The 23,131-nt window shown below is 47.6% G+C and overlaps 1 protein-coding gene across 2 annotated transcripts in view; it reads right to left on the bottom strand.

The window, feature by feature from the left end:
- Window positions 1–23,131, bottom strand: part of EXOC3L4 (exocyst complex component 3 like 4) — a 482,394-nt gene that overhangs the window by 261,407 nt on the left and 197,856 nt on the right. For both annotated transcript variants that reach the window (XM_078660229.1, XM_078660230.1), the window contains exon 8: window positions 5,791–5,905. In XM_078660229.1, coding sequence (XP_078516355.1) covers window positions 5,791–5,905 — 115 coding nt within the window. The remainder of the gene's footprint in view (window positions 1–5,790; window positions 5,906–23,131) is intronic.

The following is a 23,131-nucleotide window of genomic DNA, read 5'->3' as shown; positions in this document are numbered from 1 at the left end:
CCCAAAGTCAATGATGGGAAGCCCAGAGGCGTCTGGGCTAGAAACAAGCATCCTGGAATGGGTTTCGGGTTATCACCCCATATCAGCATGGCTAGCTTGAATCCAGTGGTACAGTGATCATAGGACCCAAATCTGGGCATAGACCTCTCCACTTAGGGCGACTATAGCAAATAGACCAGTTATAACTCAACAGCACAATAACATTCTGTGTGCGACTGCATCACTAAAGTATTCAATAGCCTATGAAAAAATGAAGTGAAGTACTTTCCAATGAAGGAGACGTCACACCCCTTCTCCCCCGGGCTCTATTCACCAAGCACCCTTCTCCAGTTTTCCATTTAAAACCATGCTCACATAATCCGTTTATCAGCAAGCCCTCAATTCCACCCTCTATCCCAGCCCCCTGGGTATAGCAGCACTAGACATAGCAACAACAGCTAAATGCTCCCATTTGTCAGGTAGAAGGGAAATCGTGAATAAACAGGGACAGCGTCAGCATCACTTAATCTCTGCATAACTAAAAACAAAAACAAAATTACCCTTACCTTGTGTAATGTAACTGGTGCTTTTGTAAAGTGCTCTAACACCTTTGAATTAGTCAATTTTGTGATCTATAAAAATGTCCCCAAAAATTAATCTGACCTTGTGTAATGTAACTACCAGTCGCTCCGGATCCCGCATGGATTGTACATGGGGGTAGGTTTGCAGGTGATGACCGCACGCCGTCTGGGTCCCTGACTCTTCTGTGCAGGTCCCACAGGAGCTGACTGCGGGGAACCTTAGGGACACACTTAGGGTTGCTCCACTTGAGGCAGGACCAGCTGGCCTGCCCATTACAGACCTACAAAATCAAGGTTGTATTCAAGTTTTTAATTCACTGTGTAGTACGAGACACCAAGGTCCTGAGGAATTGCTAGATTAGCACGAAACATGTCGACCTAAATAGAGGGTGTAGATATCTTCGCCACCTACCTTCGTAGCGTCTATCTCCCCTCCCACCATTTTAACTAAGGGAGTTAGCCACGCCATTAAAAATCCTTGTGGACTAACTTACCTTTTTTAATCATCACCACTTAATCACGACTACACAATTTTTCTGCCCTCTCACACGCATGCACCATATGGCTGGAACAAAAGATCTCCGCTAAAGAGCCCCTTTGCGGGTGCCCGTCAGACATTGCAGCGCCAGTCTGACGAGGAGCAGGACCCATATGATGAAGCATGACACCTAGCTTGCTGGGTGTGTGAGGGTTCTAGTTCCCAAGAGGGAATTTTCCCTTCTTTCTTTCCCTCTTATCTTTCTCTATACACACACACTCTTTCTTTTTAGTTCTATTGGGGAACTTTGTGCTATATTTTGCTACTAGTGTCTTGGACGTGTACACTGGACCCCATTAAAAATTGTCCTCCCGAAGTTCCTTTCTTTGTCAAAATAATGTAACTAGAGCTCATGTAAACAATCCAACACCTTCAGGTTGCTCGAATTCACATAACATCATATGTTGAATTCCGCAAACTCCTTAAAACTTTTCTGTTTCCCAACCCCCCAGCAGTTTAGTTTTGTTTCCTACTTCCTCTGGTTCTCCGCTACCTAGCGCCAGGAAACCGCCCCGGTAACAGCGCGCTTTATAAATTTATTAAAATTCAAATAATAAAAGATGTCTCACAGTCCTTGGGCAGCTGCCATGAATGTGTTTTGAAATTAGAGCTCTGAGAGGAGAAGGACGACAGGAAGAGGCAGGGCTTGGGGGCATGCAGCCACATGGGAGTAGGTGGGAGGGTTGAATGCTGATCCCATTTGTCAGGTAGAGGGGAAATAATGAATAAGCAGGGGCGGAGTTGGCATCATTTAAATCTCTGTGCATCAGAAACAAAACAATTAACCTGACCTTTTGTAATGTAACTGGTGCTTTTGTAATACACTTCAATACATTTGGGTCAATTGAGTTCATGCTCTATAAAAATGCCCCAAAAAACGAATCTGACATTGTGCAATCTAACAAGTGCAAATATAAAGCGCTCCAGCATCTTCAGGTCACTTGAGTTCACATTACATAAACAATCATCAGAGAAAATGCAACGGGAGTTGGCCAAGCCTTGCCCTTAACTGTGCAACAAGGTTGGGCTGCTGAAGGCCTGGTGACCAAGGCACGCTAAAGCAACAAGCAGCGAAGCGGGAGGGGTCTGGGGGAAATATTCACACTCTAGAGACAATTACAGAGGAAATTTTGAAAACAACGTCTGAAGTATCTGACATTTCATCTCAGTATATGAACGGGACGGAGAGATTAAGTGACGGGTGCCGCAACCACCAACGACAGGCAAACAGTCACACAAGCAGGAATCAAAGAAAAAATAGTTCCCCAAATGAACACATAAACACCAAAGCGTAATGTTAACAGTAATTGGGCGGTGCTCTGTGGGAGGACACCAAACACATAAAGGAGGGACAAAGAGGAAGGATTAACTCTAGGAAGCAAGCATTTTTGAACGACAATCGAATAGATGAATAAAAAGGCAACGAGCGGGCTGTAAGCCCACAGAGTGAATACAGCATGACTCGAAGAGACAGCACATGTGATTCATAGGCTAGACCTAAAAAGGGCAAGAATCAAAGGCTATTGACCTTTGCAGTGTGTTGTTACAGCAAACAATGCTCTGATGACATGCATGTGTTAGACAGCCCATAGGATACCACTGCGGTGGTCTGATGGCATCACAGTCGGTATGCTGAGCTGGAGCTATGAAAATACAGTGCTTGACAGCTCCCTAGCATGTTACCAATAAGGGCAGTGCTTAATTTGTAAAAAAAAAAAACTATGTATTGGAGTCCACAGTCTGTTATAGTCGTATGACTTGTTTATGTACAAAAAGGCAATATATTGTGCTGTTACTAGTGGCATAGTGTGGGTAAGTAATAGCACATTTTTGAAAAATGTAATGAAAAATGGAAATAATAGAATTAATTGATGTAATAGCAATATTATGTATTTAGAGGAGTTCTGACAATGTTTAAGCACGGTGCCACTGCATCTGCTGCACCATTTAAATCATGCCCATAGTTCCTGCAAGTTAACTGCATTTGTGACTGCCTGTTCAGTGCTAAAATATAGCAATATTTGGTGTTTAGAGGAGTTATGACACCTTTTGGCTCTGGTGCCAATGCACCTGCTGCACCATTCAAATCATGGCCCTATTTATTGCCTGTAAGGTAACTGCACATGGAACTGACAGTTTCGCAGTAATGTATTGCAATATTTTGTGTTTAGAGGGTTTCCTAGAGCTTTGGACCCTAGTGCCACTGCACCTGCTGCACCATTGAAATCATGACCCTAGTGCATGCAAGGTTACTGCACTTGTGACCTCTTATTTAGTAGTTAAATATAGCAATATTTGGTGTTTAGAGGAGTTCTGACAACCTTTGGCCCCGGAACCATTGCCACTGCAGCACCATTGAAATCATGGCCCTAGTGCCTGCTAGATAATTGCACTTCTGACTGCCTGTTTAGTAGTAAAATGTAGCAATATTCTACATTTAGTGGGGTTCCTAGAGCTTTTGGCCTGGTGCCACTGCACCTGCTGCACCATTCAATTCAAGCTCCTTTTAACTGCAGGATAACTGAAATTGTGTCTACTTGTATAGTAGAAACATATAGCAATATTAGGTGTTTGGAGGAGTTCTGACAACTTACGGGTCCGGTGACACTGCACCTGCTGCACCATTCAAATCATGATCCTGTTGTCTTCAAGGTAACTGCACTTGTGACTGCCTGTTTAGTATTAAAAGATAGCAATATTAGGTTTTAGTGGGGTGCCCAGAGATTTTGATCCTGGTGCTACTACACCTGCAGTCCCATTCAAATCATGACCCTATTGCCTGCTAGATAAATGCACTTGTGACTGTATTGTTTAGTTTTAGAATACAGCAATATTAGGGCTTTAGAGGCGCTCTGACAACCTTTGGGCCTGGTGCCCCTACACCTGCTGCGCCATTCAAATAATGACCCTGTTGCCTGCAAAATAACTGCACTTGTGACTGCCTGTTTAGCAGTAAATTATAGCAATATTAGGTGTTTAATGGAGGTATGATAACATTTGGACCTGGTGCCACTACACTTGATGCACCATTTAAATCAAGATCCTTTTAACTTCAATGTAACTGCAATTGTATCTGCCTGTTTAGTAGTAAAATATAGCAATATTGGGGGGTTAAGTGGGGTGTCTGGAGTTTTTGGTCCCAGGACCACTGCACCTGCTGCACTATATAGATCATGACCCTAGCATTTGCTAGATAACTGCTCTTGTGCCTGTCTGTTCTAGTTGTAAAATTCATCAATCTTAGGTGTTTAGAGGAGTTCTGCTGAAGTTTGGGCCATTGCCACTGCACCTGCACTTTTAACTGAAAAGTAACTACGATTGTGACTACCTGTATAGTTGTAAAATAGAGCAATATTAGGTGTTTAGAGGAGTTCTGACAACTTTTGGGACGGTTGATACTACACCTGCCGCACCATTCAAATCAAGTCCCTTTTAACTGCGAGGTGACTGCAATTGTGACTGCCTGTTTAGTAGTTAAATATAGCAATATTATGTTAGAAGAGATCTGACAACTTTTGGGCCCGGTGCTGCTGCACCTGCTTCACCATTCAAATCATGACCCTGTTGTTTGCAAGGTAACTAAACGTGTGGCTGTCTGTTTAGTAGTAAAATATAGCATAGCTCTTGTATATTAATTATATTTTTAATTTGCAATGTTTATTACAACATTTAGAATTTGATCATAATTACCAAATACATAATAAGGAAAAAAATCAATCCGATAATGCCTACAAAGAGCAAAGAAAGGTACTGAAGCATGAATAGGAAATGCCACAAACGTTCTAAGGCTAAAGCATCTGCTTTACACACCTAAGTAATAAAAAGCAACCTTTCCAGCATACTGTTAGAAGCTGTCTGCCTTTTCTGTGGGAAGAGATCTTATCTTGACAGTGAATGGGGCTTAAACAATGTGAATGGCTTTAATAGATGTATCATAAGTGCATGTAGCCAGGAGAAGTAAACAAAAAAAGGTTCCACACAAAAGCAAATGAACACATTAATTTTTCATTAGGAACTGATGTGAGCCCTCTTTAAGATATATTAAATACAGGAGATTTGACAAGCCCAGTGCAATTGATGTGCAGAAGAAGCCTAAAAAATTAGAACTGTGCATTCACCTGCATTAACCTGCGCAATATAAGCATTAGTAAAGGGGCACCAGTTTGCCCTTGCAGCATCAAATATGACAATATTTCCCAGGGAAAGGTAACAGTACATTGCCACGTTGACTACAGCCTTTGGTTGAAACTATCACAGTCCTGTCCTAGGCTAGCGCCCTGTCTTATCCTTCTTGTATTATTGGTACATGGGATCAAAAGGGTTTGCTAAAGGACAACAACCAAAAGTACTTTGGAATGATGGCTTTTGTTTAATCGAATAGTGGAAAGGTTTCTGTGTACTTAATCTGCGATTTCATGTGAAAGCCATGTTAATAGAATCCATTTTTTTTGCACACACTAAATTTAGATCTGAGAATGTTTCTGGTGAGGAAGTAAAATCTATGTGGGGACATGGAAAAGATCCCGTCAGTGTGTCTGGTAAGGTGTGCAATGGTACAGTTTGAAATTGAGTGACAGAATTCTGGTACTACAAACAGATGCTCCTAGGAATCTGCTCTAAGAATGGGACGGTTCTGTGGGAGGCACCACATGATTATCATTGGAAAACCATTGAAATAAAATGATTTCTTACTTGTGTTTTCTGTTCCAGTTTTTTGAAAAAATACTTTTTAAATTCTTTTATTGCTGAAGTAATTTTTGCTTCCAGCTCTTTGCTCTCTGTAGTGTCCGTAGTCTTCAATTTACTTCTATAAAGAAAACACATGCACAATTTCCATTATGTTTCACAAGACTGTGTCACAAGTTACAAGCCTTATACACACGCATTTCTAACAATGTAGTTGCTGAACTGATCAATGCGATGGGTGTGTATGACAACAATGGCATACTGGGCTTTAAACTGTCATTGCTAATCAATGATATTGATATCTCATCGTTTGACTTTGAGTCAGATATTGCTCAGTAACAATTCATACGTTTGTAGGTTAGAGCTCTGTGCAACTTGAACCCGGGGCTACCACACATTGTCATCCGATGGTAAAGGAGAGTTCTTCAATGGCATTTCCATTCATGGGCACAGGTGTTTAAAGGCAGTGACCCTGGCAGTGGCGGCCGGCATGGCTCACGGGTTGTGAGGCAGGCAAGGGTGTTGCGGGGGTCACGCGGGGGAGCCAATATAAATAAACGTACCTTACCGTCGGGTCCCGAGTCTCTGCTCCTGCTCTACCTGAGAACAGGAAGCACAGCAGCCCCACTGACCAATCACAACGCTGCAATGCAGCGTTGTGATTGGTTTTGAGAGTCCTGGTTCGATGCTCAAATATGGAATGGGAGCCAGGGCATGTTCTCCACACAGGGTGTAATGTAGCTTGCATGGAGAACGGGGAAAGTGCCCATGACTGGTTTTGGTGGCCTGAGAGGGCCGACCAGTCATTGCGCATTCCTGCCCTGCTCCAAGACCAGAGCGGCCCCGTCTACCCGCCCGCAAAGCAGAACGAAGCATAAAATGATAACGCGAAATTATTATCATTTTATTTTTCTACTATGTAAGCACTGCTTAAAAGCAGTGGGGGTGACGCGAGCCGCCACTGGATCCTGGTTATGCGTCATACTCTTATTTGCTTTCTTGCCTGAGAAGCTTCTTCATTTCAATAATCTGCTATTATTCTTCAATAGAACAAAGCTAATGCAAACCTTTCAGACCCCAAAATTTGCAGGACTATCAGCCTGATTCATGTAGGTAAATTGCACTCGCAAAGGGCCAGATTCTGAGAATCTGGCCCTTTGCGAGTGCAATTTTTGCATTTGGTATTCATGATACCAAATGCAAAAATCGCTATGTAAGAAGTCGCATATTTGCGTGGAATGGCATTTAAGGAATCTCTAATAGAGATTCCTCAAATGCTATTCATGACACAAAACAAAATAGCGATTTTGGACTTTTAGGGCCGCTATTTACCGACAGGTCAGACCTGTCGGTAAATAGCAAAAACTCAGAAAAATGCTTTTAAAAGCATTTTTCAAAGTTGCATGTAGCACACACACATGTCCTTTGGACATGTGTGTGCGCAACACCTGTCCAAAAGTACATTTTAGGGGTGCTACAGGGCGTCCTTTGGACTCCCCTGGCACCCTTAAAATCGCTATCTTAGTTGCGAGTAGAAAATTGCTACTCGCAAATCCCCATTCATTCCTATGGGCCTCTTGGCCCATAGGAATGAATGGGGAGTATTTGCGAGTAGCAATTTGCTATTCGCAAATAAAGAACATGTAGGAATCGCTATTTAAGTAGCAATTCCTACATGAATGCCGTTTTGCGTGTCCTCAATAGCGAATCGCTATGATTCGCTATTAGGGACACGCAAAACGGCATGTACATGAATCAGGCTGTATATCTTTGTTACTGCTGCATTCCAAGATATTGGTGAAGCGGTGAATGGATAACTTTCTAGTTTCTTGGGCATTTCCGGTGCCTTTGAACCCTGCACAATCAGGTACAGCCCACAGCACAGAAATGGCCCTTGTGGCAGCCATGATTGACCTCACGTTAGCACCGGATTTGTGCAGGGTCACAACGTTATTTGTACAAGAACTTTCGGTTGCTTTTGATGCTGTCGACCATTCATTGGTTATCACCATTCTCTGCAGCTTGCGACCTAGCTCCAACACCTGGAGATGGTTGTATTTTTCATTGCCGATTCCTCACAGGCTTTCTCCATACCATCTTTCAGCTCACCTGTAGAGTCTCAACTGCACACTGTCAATTTACTGATGCCAAGTTGAAATACTGCAAGCAACGTTTGCACTTAATTCTGACAAACGAATTTATCACGATCACAAACCTGCTTGCCCGATATGCCAATCCTACCAACAAATTTGAATAACACCAACATGAAACCATTTTTGCAAAATAGATCAAGGTGTTCGATAGAATGGAACAGATGTTTTCTTGTTCCACTTGTTACTCTCAATTCAATGGTACTCATTTTTTCGACCTTAGAAGAATTACGTCCTGAGTGGACACACCCAGATTCAAACTGTAACCATGAAGTGGATGTATTAGTCCAAGAAGCTACCAGCTCTAGTGCAAGATGTGGAAGTAAAGTCGTTCACAATCACAAGCAATTTCTGACTTTATCAGACTCCATCTCAGGGGTGTGCTGCACAGAGTAGCTGGTAAGGAATGCAAGGGGCACATCTTATATTGGGTTTAAGGCCTTTGCCTCGACATACGGTCAAGTGGTTTGGACAGCGCATGGAACAGAAGCAATTCCGCCAGTTGCAGCGAATAAATGGGAAAGAATCTATGGGGTCTATTATGATATAGGGCGGATCACCACCACCCGCATGGCGGTGGCGATCCACCCTCCATCATACCCCACTTGCCACCCATTTCCCCACCATATTAGTATGGTGGGGGGTACCCTGGCGGATGGAAAGACCATCCGCTGGTTTTACGCCGGTCGACCAGTCGACCGGGTGGAAAAGGGTCGGGATATGGTGGTGGTGTCTGCTAGACACCGCCATCCATATTATCATTGGAGCGGGAAGCAGCATTTCCGTGCATGCAGATTTTGCTTTTGGAGGCCCGTTGCAGGCTCCCAGGGTATTGGGGGTGGGGGGTGCATATGCGGGGTACCTATGGTCCCCCCTACATTGTCACGGACAAGGTGGCTGGCACACTGCAGTGCCTGTCACCTTGTGCATGACAATGCACATCGTGCATCCCCAGCAATGCTGGGAATGGAGGATGCCACCGCCACGGTGGCATCTTAATTGCAGGTGCGGGACCGCCACACCACTGGCGGCCGGTCCCAGCACCGCTAGAATGGTGGAATAGGCCCCTAAGTGTTGAATCTTCAGGGATGTGGTGATAGGAAGAACAAGCGGCAGTCAGAGGGGCGAAAGGCGACCGTCACCAGCTGTGGCGTATCTGTAACAAGGGAATCTCGCTTCACGGGAGCTCCCAGATACTTTCTGCTCCTTTGTTCCATGTTAACGATTTATTTATTCACGTTGTGCCTGAGTCTGCCCTTTAAGTCCTGCTTCTCGTTATTTCAGCTGACATCCCCTGTTCGTGAGTGACAAGGCTGACACCTGCAGCTCCCTGGAGCTCTACTGAGCAGCAGCTGCGCGCGCCCACCGAGCATGGCGCGAGAGCAGCCTCGGTGACCTGCTCCTCTGACTACAGGCGCAGGAAATGGGACTGGAATACAAAATCATGACGCGCTGATTGGTGCCCCACGGGATCTCGGGCTAACCTAAATATAGAGACAGCAGTGATTTCTTTCGCCTCCGCGGCATCCTCTTACCGAAAGAAAACGTACTAGCTATTTCCTAAAGATGGCAGGTATTGCAATAGTTCTGAAGTGTTTCCACTGCTCTTATACTTCGTAATCTGCCAAATACAACAGCACGGCTGTGATCCCTTAATATAATAGTACTGACGTTTATAATTGTGTTGGTGTTTTCTTTTGCAATGAGATCGCCAAGGCACCGAGAGAAGCATCGGCGTGTCTGTGTTTATTTCTACCTCACCTTTTCTGAATAAGGGCTTCAGCTTCTCATATGAGCAGAGTTCAGCAACAATGCATTGTTCTATCCCCAAAACAGCACTATTCAGAATCGCCCTGGTGGTTAGTCCTCTGGGCGCAACCTGGTAGGTCATGTGATGTGGCAATGGAAACAGAGGTGCACAAGCACAACTTTCTTCCATAGAGGTGCAGCACCTACGCTGTCTAGGCAAAGGTCAAAAGAAAGAATCAGTGCTTCTATAGGTCTGTTGGGACGGAAATGTCCCTAACGTGGAAAAGTGAGGTACTACCTTACCCAGTGCTTAAAAACTTAATTGCCAGGGCTCTCATGAGGAGGCCACTGCTGTTTGTACCACAATTTGCCCCTGCCATGCTGCCAATGATAGTAACCACACAACTACTAATCAATCAATCAATCAATCAATCAATCACACACTCTTACAATTGTGACAATTTGGACTATTTCGGTCCCCCAAAGCTATGGCTTAGGCGTCCTGAAAATAGTCATATTTTTAATGTGTATTGAATTAATAATTAACTCTTGTTGCGATCTTCCCTAAATTAATGAGACAGCACCACCTTGTAGCTGACTGCCACAGCAGTGGAGTTCACAATTAAGTACTGGTACCAAGCACTGTAAACCAAAGGCTCAAATTAAGCACTGACCTTGCCATAAGCAACCCGACTCCGGGGCGGTCAAGCTCCGTTTCGTGAGGGGCGCACTCCCGGACCGGGGGCACCAGACGGCGGCCCAGGGCGGCGGCAGGGCAAATAGCTACCTACTCCATGCCGATCTTCCACGCCGACCCCCGCAAACCCTGAGAGCCGCGGTTGAGACTGAGGGCGGGCGGGAATGCTGCTGCACGGTCCCCCGCCCAGGTGCCAAATCTCCCCACTCCAGTGAACGTTTGAGGCAGCTACTGGGGGCCACAACACGGACGCATCGCTGGTACCGCATCCCCCCTCATCTTACTGGCATTTCCAGAGGTGGCTGTCACTTCTCGCCACACCGCCATCTTGGCAGCAACGGCAGAGAATGGCTACAGCGGTCCTGACGCGCGTGCAATCTGGGAGTGCACTGGCGGGCTGCGGCGATCCTCCGTTGAGATCTGGGAAGAGAACACCCGTCGGGTGCTGGAACGGAGCGCACACCAGCTGTAGCGGTAAGCCAGTCTTGGAGGGCAGTTGCGGGGCGGCCCAGGACACCGGAGTAGTGCCCCCACACAGTGCCTGACTTTAAGATGGCGGGCGGCGGCTGACATCGCAACAAAGGCACCCTTGGGCTGAATACTGGGCTGAATACTGACGGATTGAAGCCGAGGCCACGCACAGCAAGAAGCCAGCGCCGGTGGTCACCCTGAGGATTGACAAAGAGGGACACCAGGGGCTCAAAGGCAGATGACACGAGGTCTGCCTGATTCCAAAATGGCCGTGACCACACACGGTGAGCTCGACTCCATGTAGCACCAGAGTGCACATCTACAAGCAGGAATCAGGCCGGACAGGGCACCTTCATTTTGGCCAGGGGCACTCCTATAAGATGCATTGGAGAGTCGGATGATCATAACTACAGACCCCGATACGGGTATCACTTGAGGCACTGCATTTGTGGACCACAGACTCTCATGACTTCTTTACTTTTCCTTCTGTCCTGCCCGCCATTTTGCTGCTGTTCTCTGCCGTTTTTCTCTGGGCCCCGGCCTGTCTTCTTGTCCATTCCTTCGTCTTTTAACCTTTTCCCTCGTTTCCCCCTTGATGTTCCTCAAATGTTTCTTCCCTTTTCTGCTTTGCCTTCTCTCCTTACCCTTGATTTCCTCCCACCCTCCCTTGGTGTTGTGACCACGTCCCCCCTACCACCCCACTTAAGGGAACTCTGCCTGAGGAAATCTACTATGTGTGTATATATATATATGTATATAGGGATAACTCTAATCACTAGTATATGCAGTAGACCTTTGTACCATCTACCGTTTCTATGTGACTCTTAGAGTATATCCCGTCACATCCCTTCCCTATGTATATAGAGATAACTCTAATCACTAGTATATGCAGTAGACCGTTGTGCTCTCTTCCATTTCTATGTGACTCTTAGAGTATATCCACTCGTATCCCTTCCCTATGTATATAGAGATAACTCTAATCACTAGTATATGCAGTAGACCTTTGTACTCTACCATTCCTATGTGACTCTTAGAGTATATCCATTCGTATCCCCAACCTATGTATATAGAGATATCTCTAATCACTAGTATATGCAGTGTACCATTGTGCTCTCTTCCATTTCTATGTGACTCTTAGATTATATCCACTTGTACCCCTTCCCTATGTATATTTTTTGAATATTTTTTTCTTATTAGCAGTATAAATGTGAACAAAAGCTTACATTCAATAATGCATAGCGGTTTCGAGAATATGCAATCCACATTCGTTATCAAGAGGCACATAACAACCAGTTCCAGTTTTTTGTTACATTACATCCCCAACTAGTCCCTCCCAACTCCCCCCACCCCACTGTACCCTCCCTTGGAACCTACACTCTTACATTATGTCAATTCCTGGTACGCGATCTAACTTTGCAATCCAATTCACTATCAATATACCATCACAAACCTCCATAGGTCCTTCTAGAATATGTACCATACATGTTTTTATTCTGCGCACCTGTATCTGTGCTTGGGCATCTGTGCATTTGGTGACATGAAACACATGGGAGGCTTTACACACTACAAATATAGCAACCCTTCCCTCAACCAACTACAGATGATGAAACAGATGTATTGTCCCCCATACAAGCCTCAAAGGTTCCTACGATAGCATTCCAGTCCAGAGACAACGGAGTCTGCCTGAGGCCCCTACGCTCTTCACGCTGTAGTGCCATACCCTCTGCCTTCCCCCATCGCACCACTTCTGCCCTCCATACCTACGGATCAGGCGGCCTAGCCGACTTCCACCTCATTGTTATGGTACGTTTAGCAAGCAGGAGCGCTAAGTCAGCAAACCGTGTGGCCACACTTTTTTCCGTTCAGTGGGCCCCAGCCCCAGTAAGCTATACTCCAGGGACGTGTACGGTCTGGCAGGAGCCACCCTAATTAAAGCATCATGTATCGTCTTCCAATAGTACCCCAATTTTGGGCAGTCCCACAACATATGCAGTAGTCGCGCATCTTCTGCGCCACATCGGGGGCAAGTGTCAGCCGTGTTTGGGAACATTGCGTGTAAATGGTGAGGTGTGAGGTACGCCCTGTGCAGGACCATCAGCTGTATGAATTTAAACTTCGGGTTCCTTGACACTTTCTTAGGGAATTTAAGGATACTCTCCCATTCCTTGTCTCTGACTGCCCGCCCCACATCCCCCTACCAAGCGTCTCGCAAGGGCTGCAACGAGGTCGCCCTCCCTGCCCGTACACCACTCGTTATCCATTTTGTCAGGTGACTGCCCGACCCCATTAGGTACTGCATAGTGAGCAGTGGGTTCGTGTGAGGCTCTTCACCTTCCGGTGCCCATGTTAGTGTGATGTAGCGTCTCACCCTGGCGTGCAGTAGAAAAAGCCCTCCCGAGGTATGGTGCGAGTCGCGAAAATCCTCAAAGGACATTACACGGCCCTCTGCAAACAAATCTCCTACTTGTTTCACTCCTGCGTCGTGCCACGCAGTGAGTGCCCGACTCGATAGCGGGTGCACTCCCAGTGGAAGTCCCAATAGTGGTATCGATGGAGCATAAGAGGTAGCAGGAGACGTATATCTCACCGCCCTTCGCCAGCAGGTAATCGCGAGTCTAAGCAGGGGCGGCGCCGTCCTAGGGATCTCAACCCTCGGTAGTAGCAGGGTATGGATAACCCCCTTCGCTCTGTCCGACTCCGACATGCCTATTTCGTGCAGGTTGCGGCCCGCCAGCCAGTAGGCCAGTCACTGCAGTTGACATGCGTAGCTATATGCCAGCAGGTCCGGGACCCCCATAACGCCCTCCGCAGTAGGAAGCTGTAGTTTAGCCAGACTAATTCGGCGGCGCCCCGACCCCCATACTAGTTCCTTGAGCATAGTGTTCAGTGAATTAAACAGGGCCGCAGGAGCCAGGAAGGGTAGATTCGTAAAGTAGTAAATAAGACGGGGAAGCACCACCATCTTAGAGATGGCCACCCGGCCCGCCACCAATAAGGGCAAAGCGGTCCAGAATTGCACCTGCGATTTCAGCGCTGATACGGCTCTACCCAGGTTACCGTCAATCATGTCTTTCGCACCTCTATATACCTGTATCCCCAGGTATCGGAAGGTCGTCTCCGCCATCACAAAAGTGTGGGGAGGGAAGGACAAGTGGGCGGTCACCTCGGAGGCACCGAAACAGAATCCGTACGACTTAGACTCGCTAATAGTGAGGCCCGACAAAGCCCTGGAAGTCCTCAAAGATCCCAGGGATAGGATCAAGGCCTCCCCTCAGGTCGCGCAAATAAAGGATAATGTCGTCCGCATATGCCGACACTATGTGGGTCGACCCGCCTCTCCGAATACCCCTGTGTTGCGCCGAAGTCCGGAGTTTGCATAATAGTGGCTCTAAGGCCAGGATAAACAATAAGGGGGACAATGGGCATCCCTGCCTAGTGCCCTTTGCTATGTCCAGTTGCGCCGATATGCACCGATTCGTGCACACCCGAGCTGTTGGGCGGGTGTATAGCAGCTGTACCCAGGCGGTAAATTCAGCCGGTATCCCAAATTTAGCAAACGTTGCAAACATAAAATCCCATCTAAGGGAATCGAACGCTTGCTTCAGGTCTAATGAGATACAGCCCTCTGTCCCCTCTGGCGTTTGCTCGTGAAGCATGAGCTGGCTGAGCCTCCTCAGGTTCATTGCCGTACTCCTGCCAGGCACGAAACCGCATTGATCTGAGTGTACGAGTTTCGGGATGTACTGGGCCAGCCGCGTCGCAAGGACCTTGCTAAGGATTTTGTGATCTGTGTTCAGTAAGGACAAGGGCCTATAATTAGCTCGTTGCAAGCTATCCCTCCCCGGCTTTGGGAGTGAGACGATCAGCACTTGTAGGGACGACTGCGGTAGTCCCTGAGACCTCAGCGCTTCCTGGTATACCACGTGTAGGCGTGGTGCAACTAGGTCTATGTATGCTACATAGAACTCAGCCGGGAGCCCGTCCGTCCCGGGGGCCTTGTTCCGCGGAAGTGCACGTATGGCTTGTTGTATCTCCGCGACCGTGATAGGGCGTGCCAAGTCCTTCCTTTGACTGTCCTCTAGTTGCGGCAACTCAAGTTCCGCTATAAACTCCTCAAAGGCCACCCCCGACATCTGTCAGTGTGGACCGTAGAGTGACCCATAGTAATCCCTAAAAGCAGTATTAATGTCCAGTTGGGTCGTAACTGGCGTCCCCTCCTGATTAATGACCTCTAATATGGGCATATGTGTAGGTGTATCTTTCAGCATCCGAGCCAGTAAAGGCCCCGATTTCTCTGCATGTGCGTGCTGTCTGCATGTGTATTCCATATAGTCCAGTATACGTAGTTCCTCCCGGAGTTCAGCATGTTGTATGTGCGCCTCTTGCAGCGGCGTGAAGGGTAAGTTCGTGCCCGCAGCCTCGCTCTCCAGTATAGCCAGTCGTCCCTCCACCACCCGGAGTCTCTCCAGTACCGTGTGTCTCATGCCCGCCTGTGCGTTCATTGCCTCACCTCTTATGGACACCTTAAAGGCATCCCATTCTATTAGCCACGAACTAGCCGTACCAGCGTTCACGTGAAAGTGATGTGTTATAGCATCTGCAAGGGTCGCCCGAAAGACGGTGTCCTCGAGCAGATCCGGGGACAAGCGCCATGTTGGTATAGGTGTCGGAATCCTACCCCACGGCAACGTGACCTCCACAGAGATGTGGTCAGAAAAGGTCTTACCCATGTGCTCAGCAGTGATCACCGCCCCCAGTAACGGTTTAACACAGAATAGATGATCTATTCTGGTGTGTAGGTTATGGGGCGGGGAGTAAAATGGATATTCCCTATTCAGCGAGTGTGTGCACCTCCATGCGTCGGCCAAGTCCCATCCCGCTGGCCATTGTGAAAGGGCGTCTGCCTGCCTCCTACTCTCAGTAGCTTGCAGCGGAGGGTGTGATCTGTCCAGTGAAATGTCTAAGACTGCATTGAAGTCCCCCCCTAATAGCCAATGGTAATCCGACCAGTCTGCCAGCATCCTATTAAGAGTAGCCAGAAAGTCCGACTGTCCCGTATTTGGCGCATACACACTGCCAATCACAACAGGGGAGCCATCCAACACCCCACGAATGAACACGTATCTACCCTCTGGGTCCATTCTTTGTTCAACCAACTGAAAGGGAACAGAGTATCTGAGCCATATAGCAGCTCCTCGTGAAAACACAGAGTTAGTAGTAGCAAACAATTGCCCCCTCCATTTCTTAAGCAGCTTTACACTTTCAGCATTATTCAGGTGAGTCTCTTGGAGGCATGCGACTGCAACATGCCTTTGATTAAGTTGCGCCAATATCCTGTGCCTCTTATGGATCGACCCCATGCCTCGCACATTCCAGGTACACATTTTGTACGTGTTAAAAGTCCCCATTACAGTCTATGTGAAATACTTCCAGCAGGCCCCGTACCGGTAAAGTTGCGTGCAGCAAATGTGGTGTCCCAAGTGCCATTAAAACGTAAAACCCCTTAACATCAAGGTCCCCATGTAAAAACACATGAGGTCCAAACATCACTGCCCAACTTGGGCAACAGTTACAACGAAACATGGCTGTGCTCTGGGGGGGTGGAACCCACTTACCCTCGCCCGGTACCTGTTGGTGTTGTTACAGCGTGCCCTAAGCAAGTGAGTGTCCCCGCACCCTGACAGCCCACCCAAGCCCCTGCATGTATCTCATACGTTACCAACCGGAGTCTCCTATAGGGTACCATCAACGGTCATTCACCATTTGGGCAGTAATTTTGGGGAAGAGCTGCAGGAATCCGAGTCGTTGCCCATGTCTGATTTGTCCCTTGCGTCGTGTACAGCCAGTGCGGCCTCAGTCAGAAGTGCAACTTCCGGGGTCTTCCGTGATCGGTCTGGCTTTTTCCCTCCTTTCGCCGCAGTCCCCTCCGTGTGCTCCTCGCTTGTGTCAGGCCGCTGCTCTCCTTGGCGCGATGGTCCACCGCCTTCGTCCTCCTTGAGCGGGTCCTGCGTGCTAAATGGCGTCAGGGCCACCTCCATCCATTCCGCCGCCTCTTTGGGTGTGTCAAAGAAATACGATTTGTTGTCATGGATTATTTTGAGGCGGGCCGGGAACAGCAGTGCATACTTCATGTTTCTGTCCCGCAGTTTGCGCTTCACCCCCAGAAACGTCGATCTGGCCCTCTGCACCGTCGGGGTGTAGTCCGGGTACACGGAGATGGTCTTATCTTCGAATCTCAGTGGTGCCTGCTATCTCGCTATTCTCAACACCGAGTCCCTATCTTTGTAGTGCAGGAGGCGCGCTATCAAAGGGCGCGGGGGAGCACTTGGGCGAGGTGGCTTCGCCGGCATTCTGTGGGCCCTCTCTACACTGTACAATGGGGTAAGCTCTTGTGGCCCCACAACCGTCTTCAACCAGTCCTCAACAAACTGTGTGGGGTTCCTCCCTTCGCTTCGCTCCGGAACCCCCATGATGCGCACATTGTTGCGGCATGCCCGCCCTTCCGCATCATCCATCCTGTCCCATATTAGTTTGAGCTGCTTCTCCATATTCTCAATTTTCGTGGAGTGGTCCGTCTGCTGCGGTATCAGGTCGTCCAGCGCAATCCCATGTTCCGTGACCTTTCCGGCGAGTTTGTTATGGTCAGCGCGCAGGAGCGACAATCCAGTCACCATGTTGTCCATGCGCGTCTCGAGTGCCTCTCTGGAGGCCTTAATTTCAGCCAGTATGAGGTCCAACTTAGCGCCCTGCGTACCCCCACCCGTCGGCGACACAATTTCAATGTTCGAGGAGGCCAAAGGATCATCCGAGCCAGTGGAAGGAAGGTCTGCGTTCGCGCCCTGGTCGTGTGTCTTGGCCCTGTTCCTCCCCATGGCGCGCGTCGTCAGGATGACGGTGGTAGGGTTCCGCAGACATTCTCGACATTAGCGCTCACTACGTGTATCCTGGGATGTCACTTAACCACTGGATTAATCCACTCCCGGTGCCGCCCGGTTACAAGAAAGGCCAGGTGGAAGTCAACTCAACAGTCCGTGTAGGACTATTCCTCCGAGCTTGTCTGCGCCACAGACCAGCGCCCGCTACTTATTCCACAGTCCCTCAGGAAGCACGGGGCGCAGGGGGCACAGCATATATTGTAGGATCCCCTTTCCGAGGCCTGCCACGCTGCGTCAGCTGGGAAGTCAGGTGTTCATTCCCCCCAGTACTCCAGGTGCCAGTATCATTCACCACTGCGATCACCGCAGGTGTAAGCCCCAGTGTGTTTCCAGATACTCTTCAAATCAGGCCACCGCAGGGGGGCGCCCAGGGGCAAAAGCGGTCTTCGTCTGCTCCCAGTACACTCCCGATGGCTCCACAGCAAACTCCCCCCCGTCGGGGCTCAAACCTGCTCCTTTCTGGCCATGCACCCTTCTCTTTCAGCAGGCAGCAGGGACGGCCGCTCCGAGCGCCGCAGAGCAATGGTGGTCGTTCCTCTCACACCCAAAATGGCGCCTCCAAGCACGGCGCAATCACAGCGTGTGCACTGCCTTCCAGCCAGTCCAGGGATCACAGACGCCAGGCACGCACACACAAATTAACGCCCAGCGGGGCACTCGGGTCCGCATGTAGCATCTGGGCAGTTCCCCCGCTAGGTCCGTAGGGCTGCTGCTACTGCGTGTGCCAGTGTCCTGGGTGCCGTGGGTGTCGCGCTCTCACCAGCGACACCTCCGGTGTCCGCTTCTGGTGTCCGCCGATCGCACCGATCAGCGCTTTGCACGTCCAGTCCCGGTATTGCTGCCAGGTTCCTGCGTTGGTTCAGGCAATCGCTCCGATGCAGCGGGAGTCCGCTCAGTTCCGCCGGCGTCCGCCCGTCTTGCCTCCGGCAGCCCCCTCTCCGCCCGGTCTCACCACCAACTTGAAGCCGCGGCTTTCCGCATGGGTTTAGGCCTCGCCTACTCCGCTCGTCACGCCCGCTCTCCGGGTGCAATCCGGGGCGCACAGCTCAAGACGCTTTACGCCCTTCGTCGTCGGGTGTCACAGGGCTTGCGTGGGTGTCCGGGGCGGCGGGGAAGACAGGATATTTAGCAAATAATCCGGGCAGAGGACGGAGCTAACTTAGAAAGCGTCCGCCATGCTCGGCTCGTGGCCACGCCCCCATCCCTTCCCTATGTATATAGAGATAACTCTAATCACTAGTATATGCAGTAGACCTTTATACTATCTACCATTCATTTGTGATTCTTAGAGTATATCCACTTGTATCTCCTCCTTGTGTGACTTTACATCTTGTACATTTGCAATTTTTTCCGTGTGTATCCTCTTTGTAACGCATGTAATCCTAAGTCCTTATGTTTTTCAACTGGTGCTTATGTAAAGCGCTCTGACACCTTCGGGTAAAGTTCGCGCTATAGAAAATCCCATAAATAAATAAATAAATAAATAAATAAAATCTGAAACAAGTATCCTGATTTTCTTTTGGCGCCAGCACACACTAAATCCTGCATGAGTACTAAAGCCTAGGCCAGAAATTGACAACGAGACCCAGGACCTGGCACTGATATCAAGAGAAGGTTGTCAAAAGTGTTCTCTGTAGCAGACACAAGTCTACTTACTATCCGTGCCAAAGTGGACAAGTACTGTGAGCGGTGACAGGAGCAAACAATTTTTGATTCGCGAATATTGGACAGGCCTTTTTTCAGAGCACAATGCCCACATGTCTTCTCATATAAAGTACTGCTTACATTTCATGCACATTCGTGAATATATTCCTTTCTACCCAACAGCCAGTAGACAGGCAGAATTGTGGAATGTCAAATAAAATCTTCCAAAAGAACCAACACCTCAGGATAAAGCCTCAGACCTGGAATGAAAAATATAGGAGCACTCCCTTTTAACTCCAAGAAACCGTTTAAGTTACGCTTGGATTGTGGCAAGGAAGGTCATAGGCAGGGAAGTCCCATGCATTGAATCAGAAAGATATTGTCTGAAATGTTACGCGAAAAGGGCCTCTTGGAGCAAGAAGAGTAGGAGGTGCCTAAGCTTCAATGATTAGGCTGGCAACTGAACAGGAGGTCATAGCAAGTGCCCCTGCAAAAAGCAGCGATTTTTCTTTTTAGTATGTGTGAGTTGGCACATTAACATTTCTAGGGGGTTTCTGAAACCCAACAACATCTTATTAGAAGCCACCCAGGGTGCAACAATTAGAGCGATTAATCCCTTCACTGCTCGGCCTCCCCCCCCCCCTGTGCTAAGCCTTTTTTGGCTATGTGGAGCAGGTTGAGCTTAGGCCCCCATAACTCTTTGTCCGCATAAGGTATTCATGCCAAATTTGCACCTTTTCCCAACATCACGAGGATTCTAAAGGTACCCAGGGTTTGTGGATTCCCTTGGAGGGGATTGAGAAATTTGACCGAATACAGCTACATTTTGGGTGTTTTGGGAAAATGGGAAAAAAATGCTGCACAAGGAAGCGTCTATTTTTTTCCCTTCAGATGGCATCAACAAACGGTTTGCGGTGTTAAATTCACCATCTTCCCAGCTTTCATGAACAGGCAGGCTTGCACCAGAAAACCACATTTTTCAACACAGTTTGGGAATTTTACTGGGAGATAGACCATTTTTCCTATTTTTGTGTGTTTTCAACCCCCTTCCATTTAGTTGGAAACGGATGGGAAACCTGTAGTGGAACTCGGAAAGCTATGCATTTCTGAAAACTAGACAACATTTTGAATTCAGCAAGGGATCACTTGTGTAGATCCTTCAAGGTTTCCTATAAAAAGTACTAATTGAAATAAAAAAATATTGAAATTGAGTTGTGTTACACCTGGCATCTTTGGCGTGTTTTCCCCCTGTCTTTTTTGCTTCTGGCTTCTGGTTTTTGACTGCGTGCTGTATTTCGTTTTTACTGGTTTTAGCACTCTGGACACATTACCACTGCTGATCAGTGCTAAAGTGCAAGTGCTCCCTGAGTAAATGGTGAGTGTGATTGGTTATTCACAATTGACATATTTGATTTACTGGTAAGGCCCTAGTAAAATGCACTTTTGTGCAAAGGTATCAACCCAGGCAGAAGAAGGTGACTGAAAGCTGGCTAACAGAAAAAACACATATTTATAAGGAACTCATAAAAACAAGCAATGAACTAGAATGATATCAAAAGAGTTGATTTTTAATATAAAAAAGGATATGTAGATACATATGATTCAATAAAAATGATTACGTGATGTGGATATCCACATCACGTAATCATTTTTATTGAATCATATGTATCTACATATCCTTTTTTATATTAAAAATCAACTCTTTTGATATCATTCTAGTTCATTGCTTGTTTTTATGAGTTCCTTATAAATATGTGTTTTTTCTGTTAGCCAGCTTTCAGTCACCTTCTTCTGCCTGGGTTGATACCTTTGCACAAAATTGTTTTCCCTGACCCAGGAGTACGATCCAAATCAGGGGGTCCTTGTTACCTACGAACCTAGTAAAATGCACTGCGTGTGCCCACTGCCAGTAAATCAAATGCTACCAGTGGGATAGCAGACCTGAATGGGCCACCCACATGAGTAGTTCATGCACACAAAGAGGGGACGGGGACCTAATGAAAAAAGGTCCAATACCCGTGCTCCCAACATAATATGTGTAAATCACTGGAGGTTCACTGTTCCTAATAGAGAAGGCCGGCCTAGTCGGCGGCTCCAGATATAGGTAAAGTGGTGCTTCACTAAATATGTGGTGGAAAGTTGGATACAGAAAGGGAACATCTCCTATTTGGAGTGTTCCCCTCACACACCCTTATGGGTGTCATGCTTCATCATTGGGCGTTTTCCTCCTCGTGCATTTGGGCAGACAGAAGGAAGGGTAGTTGTGGCCACACGAAATAGCCATCAAAACTATGTGACAGTGTACAGTAACACCCTTTCATCCTGACCCATGGGGTACATTCCCTATTGAGAATCGGTCGGATAACTAAAAGATAGGATCCAATTGGCGTCGCCACCCTAATAAAGGAGGGTCCCCTCTCACCTGTTACTACATACAACTTTTCTGGTCCTGAAGAAGTATCAGGGATCTCTGTCCGAGACCAACAGGGGTGCGAGACAGGTTGAACCAATAATAAAAAAAACACATTCTTCACTCACATATACATTTAACTACTGTTAGAACTGGGATTTCTGGTTGGCTAAGGCTTGCGCCAAACCCAGGCAGAAACCACCATTCTAGTCAGGGCAAGGGAGTTACATGCCAAAGATAACCCGTGCTCAACCCCTTGATAGCTTGGCACGAGCAGACAGGCTTATCTCGGAGGCAATCTGTAAAGCATTTGCGCACGCACACAGCAACAACATCCCAGGCACACTACAAAAGGAACTCCACACAAGGTTATATAAAAATAACTTTTGTATTCTCCAAAACACATCAGATAGTAATCACACAATATACATTGTGCCAACTGGCACGGGTAATATTCACACAAGATTATTTACACAGGACAGGGCCACGCGGGCCACTGTCAGGATCAAAACTTAGCAGAAATAGCACTTCTAGAACATGGAATCAGCGTAGCACAAAATAACAATTGTAGAACACAACCAGTAACCACTGGTAAAAGGTAGGTACCCACTATGCAATACTAATCACCATAGGCATAGATCACGCAGGAACACATAAACTCACTAGTATGACCTATACTAGGCAAAACAACCTCCATAGTATGAAAACACATTTAGAGGTATCACAGGCATAAAGGCATTGCACATTACGCATAAATCACATTAGGCCTAAACAGTATAAATACAGTAGGCAATCTCCTCACTAGTCTAAACACATTAGACCTTACCCCCTAATCATAACTCACATTTAGGGGCGTAAATCACAGTGAAGCACAATCTCACTAACACAAACCTCCATAGGTAAAACCATCTCTAGAGGTATCAACACAGGGTGCGTAAAACATACTAGATGCATTACATTTCCTAGCACCACATTTAAAGCACACAAATCACATTAGGGCCTTGTGCCCTCTCCATATCCCAGCAACCCTGGCCAACTGGCCATCACAAGAAGGGGCTCAATGCCCTGTGTCCAGAATGTCAGGGCACACTGCCAAAGCAGCGCCAGTCAGGGGTGCGCCACTGGCGCAAACCTAAACGTTGCAGCTGCCTACTACTTGCTGGTCAGCTGAGGACAAGCACAGGGTCTAAACGCTGCACCTGGCACTACATGCTGCGCAGCTGTAAAAGGCCAAGGTAGGGGCGAAGGAGTGCGTCCCACTCCTGAGTTCACAAAGAGCAAATCCCTAGGA

The sequence above is a fragment of the Lissotriton helveticus genome, chromosome 9 (genome assembly GCF_964261635.1).
Source record: "Lissotriton helveticus chromosome 9, aLisHel1.1, whole genome shotgun sequence".
In the NCBI taxonomy this organism is placed as follows: Eukaryota; Metazoa; Chordata; class Amphibia; order Caudata; family Salamandridae; genus Lissotriton; species Lissotriton helveticus.
This window is presented reverse-complemented; position numbering and strand designations above follow the sequence as displayed.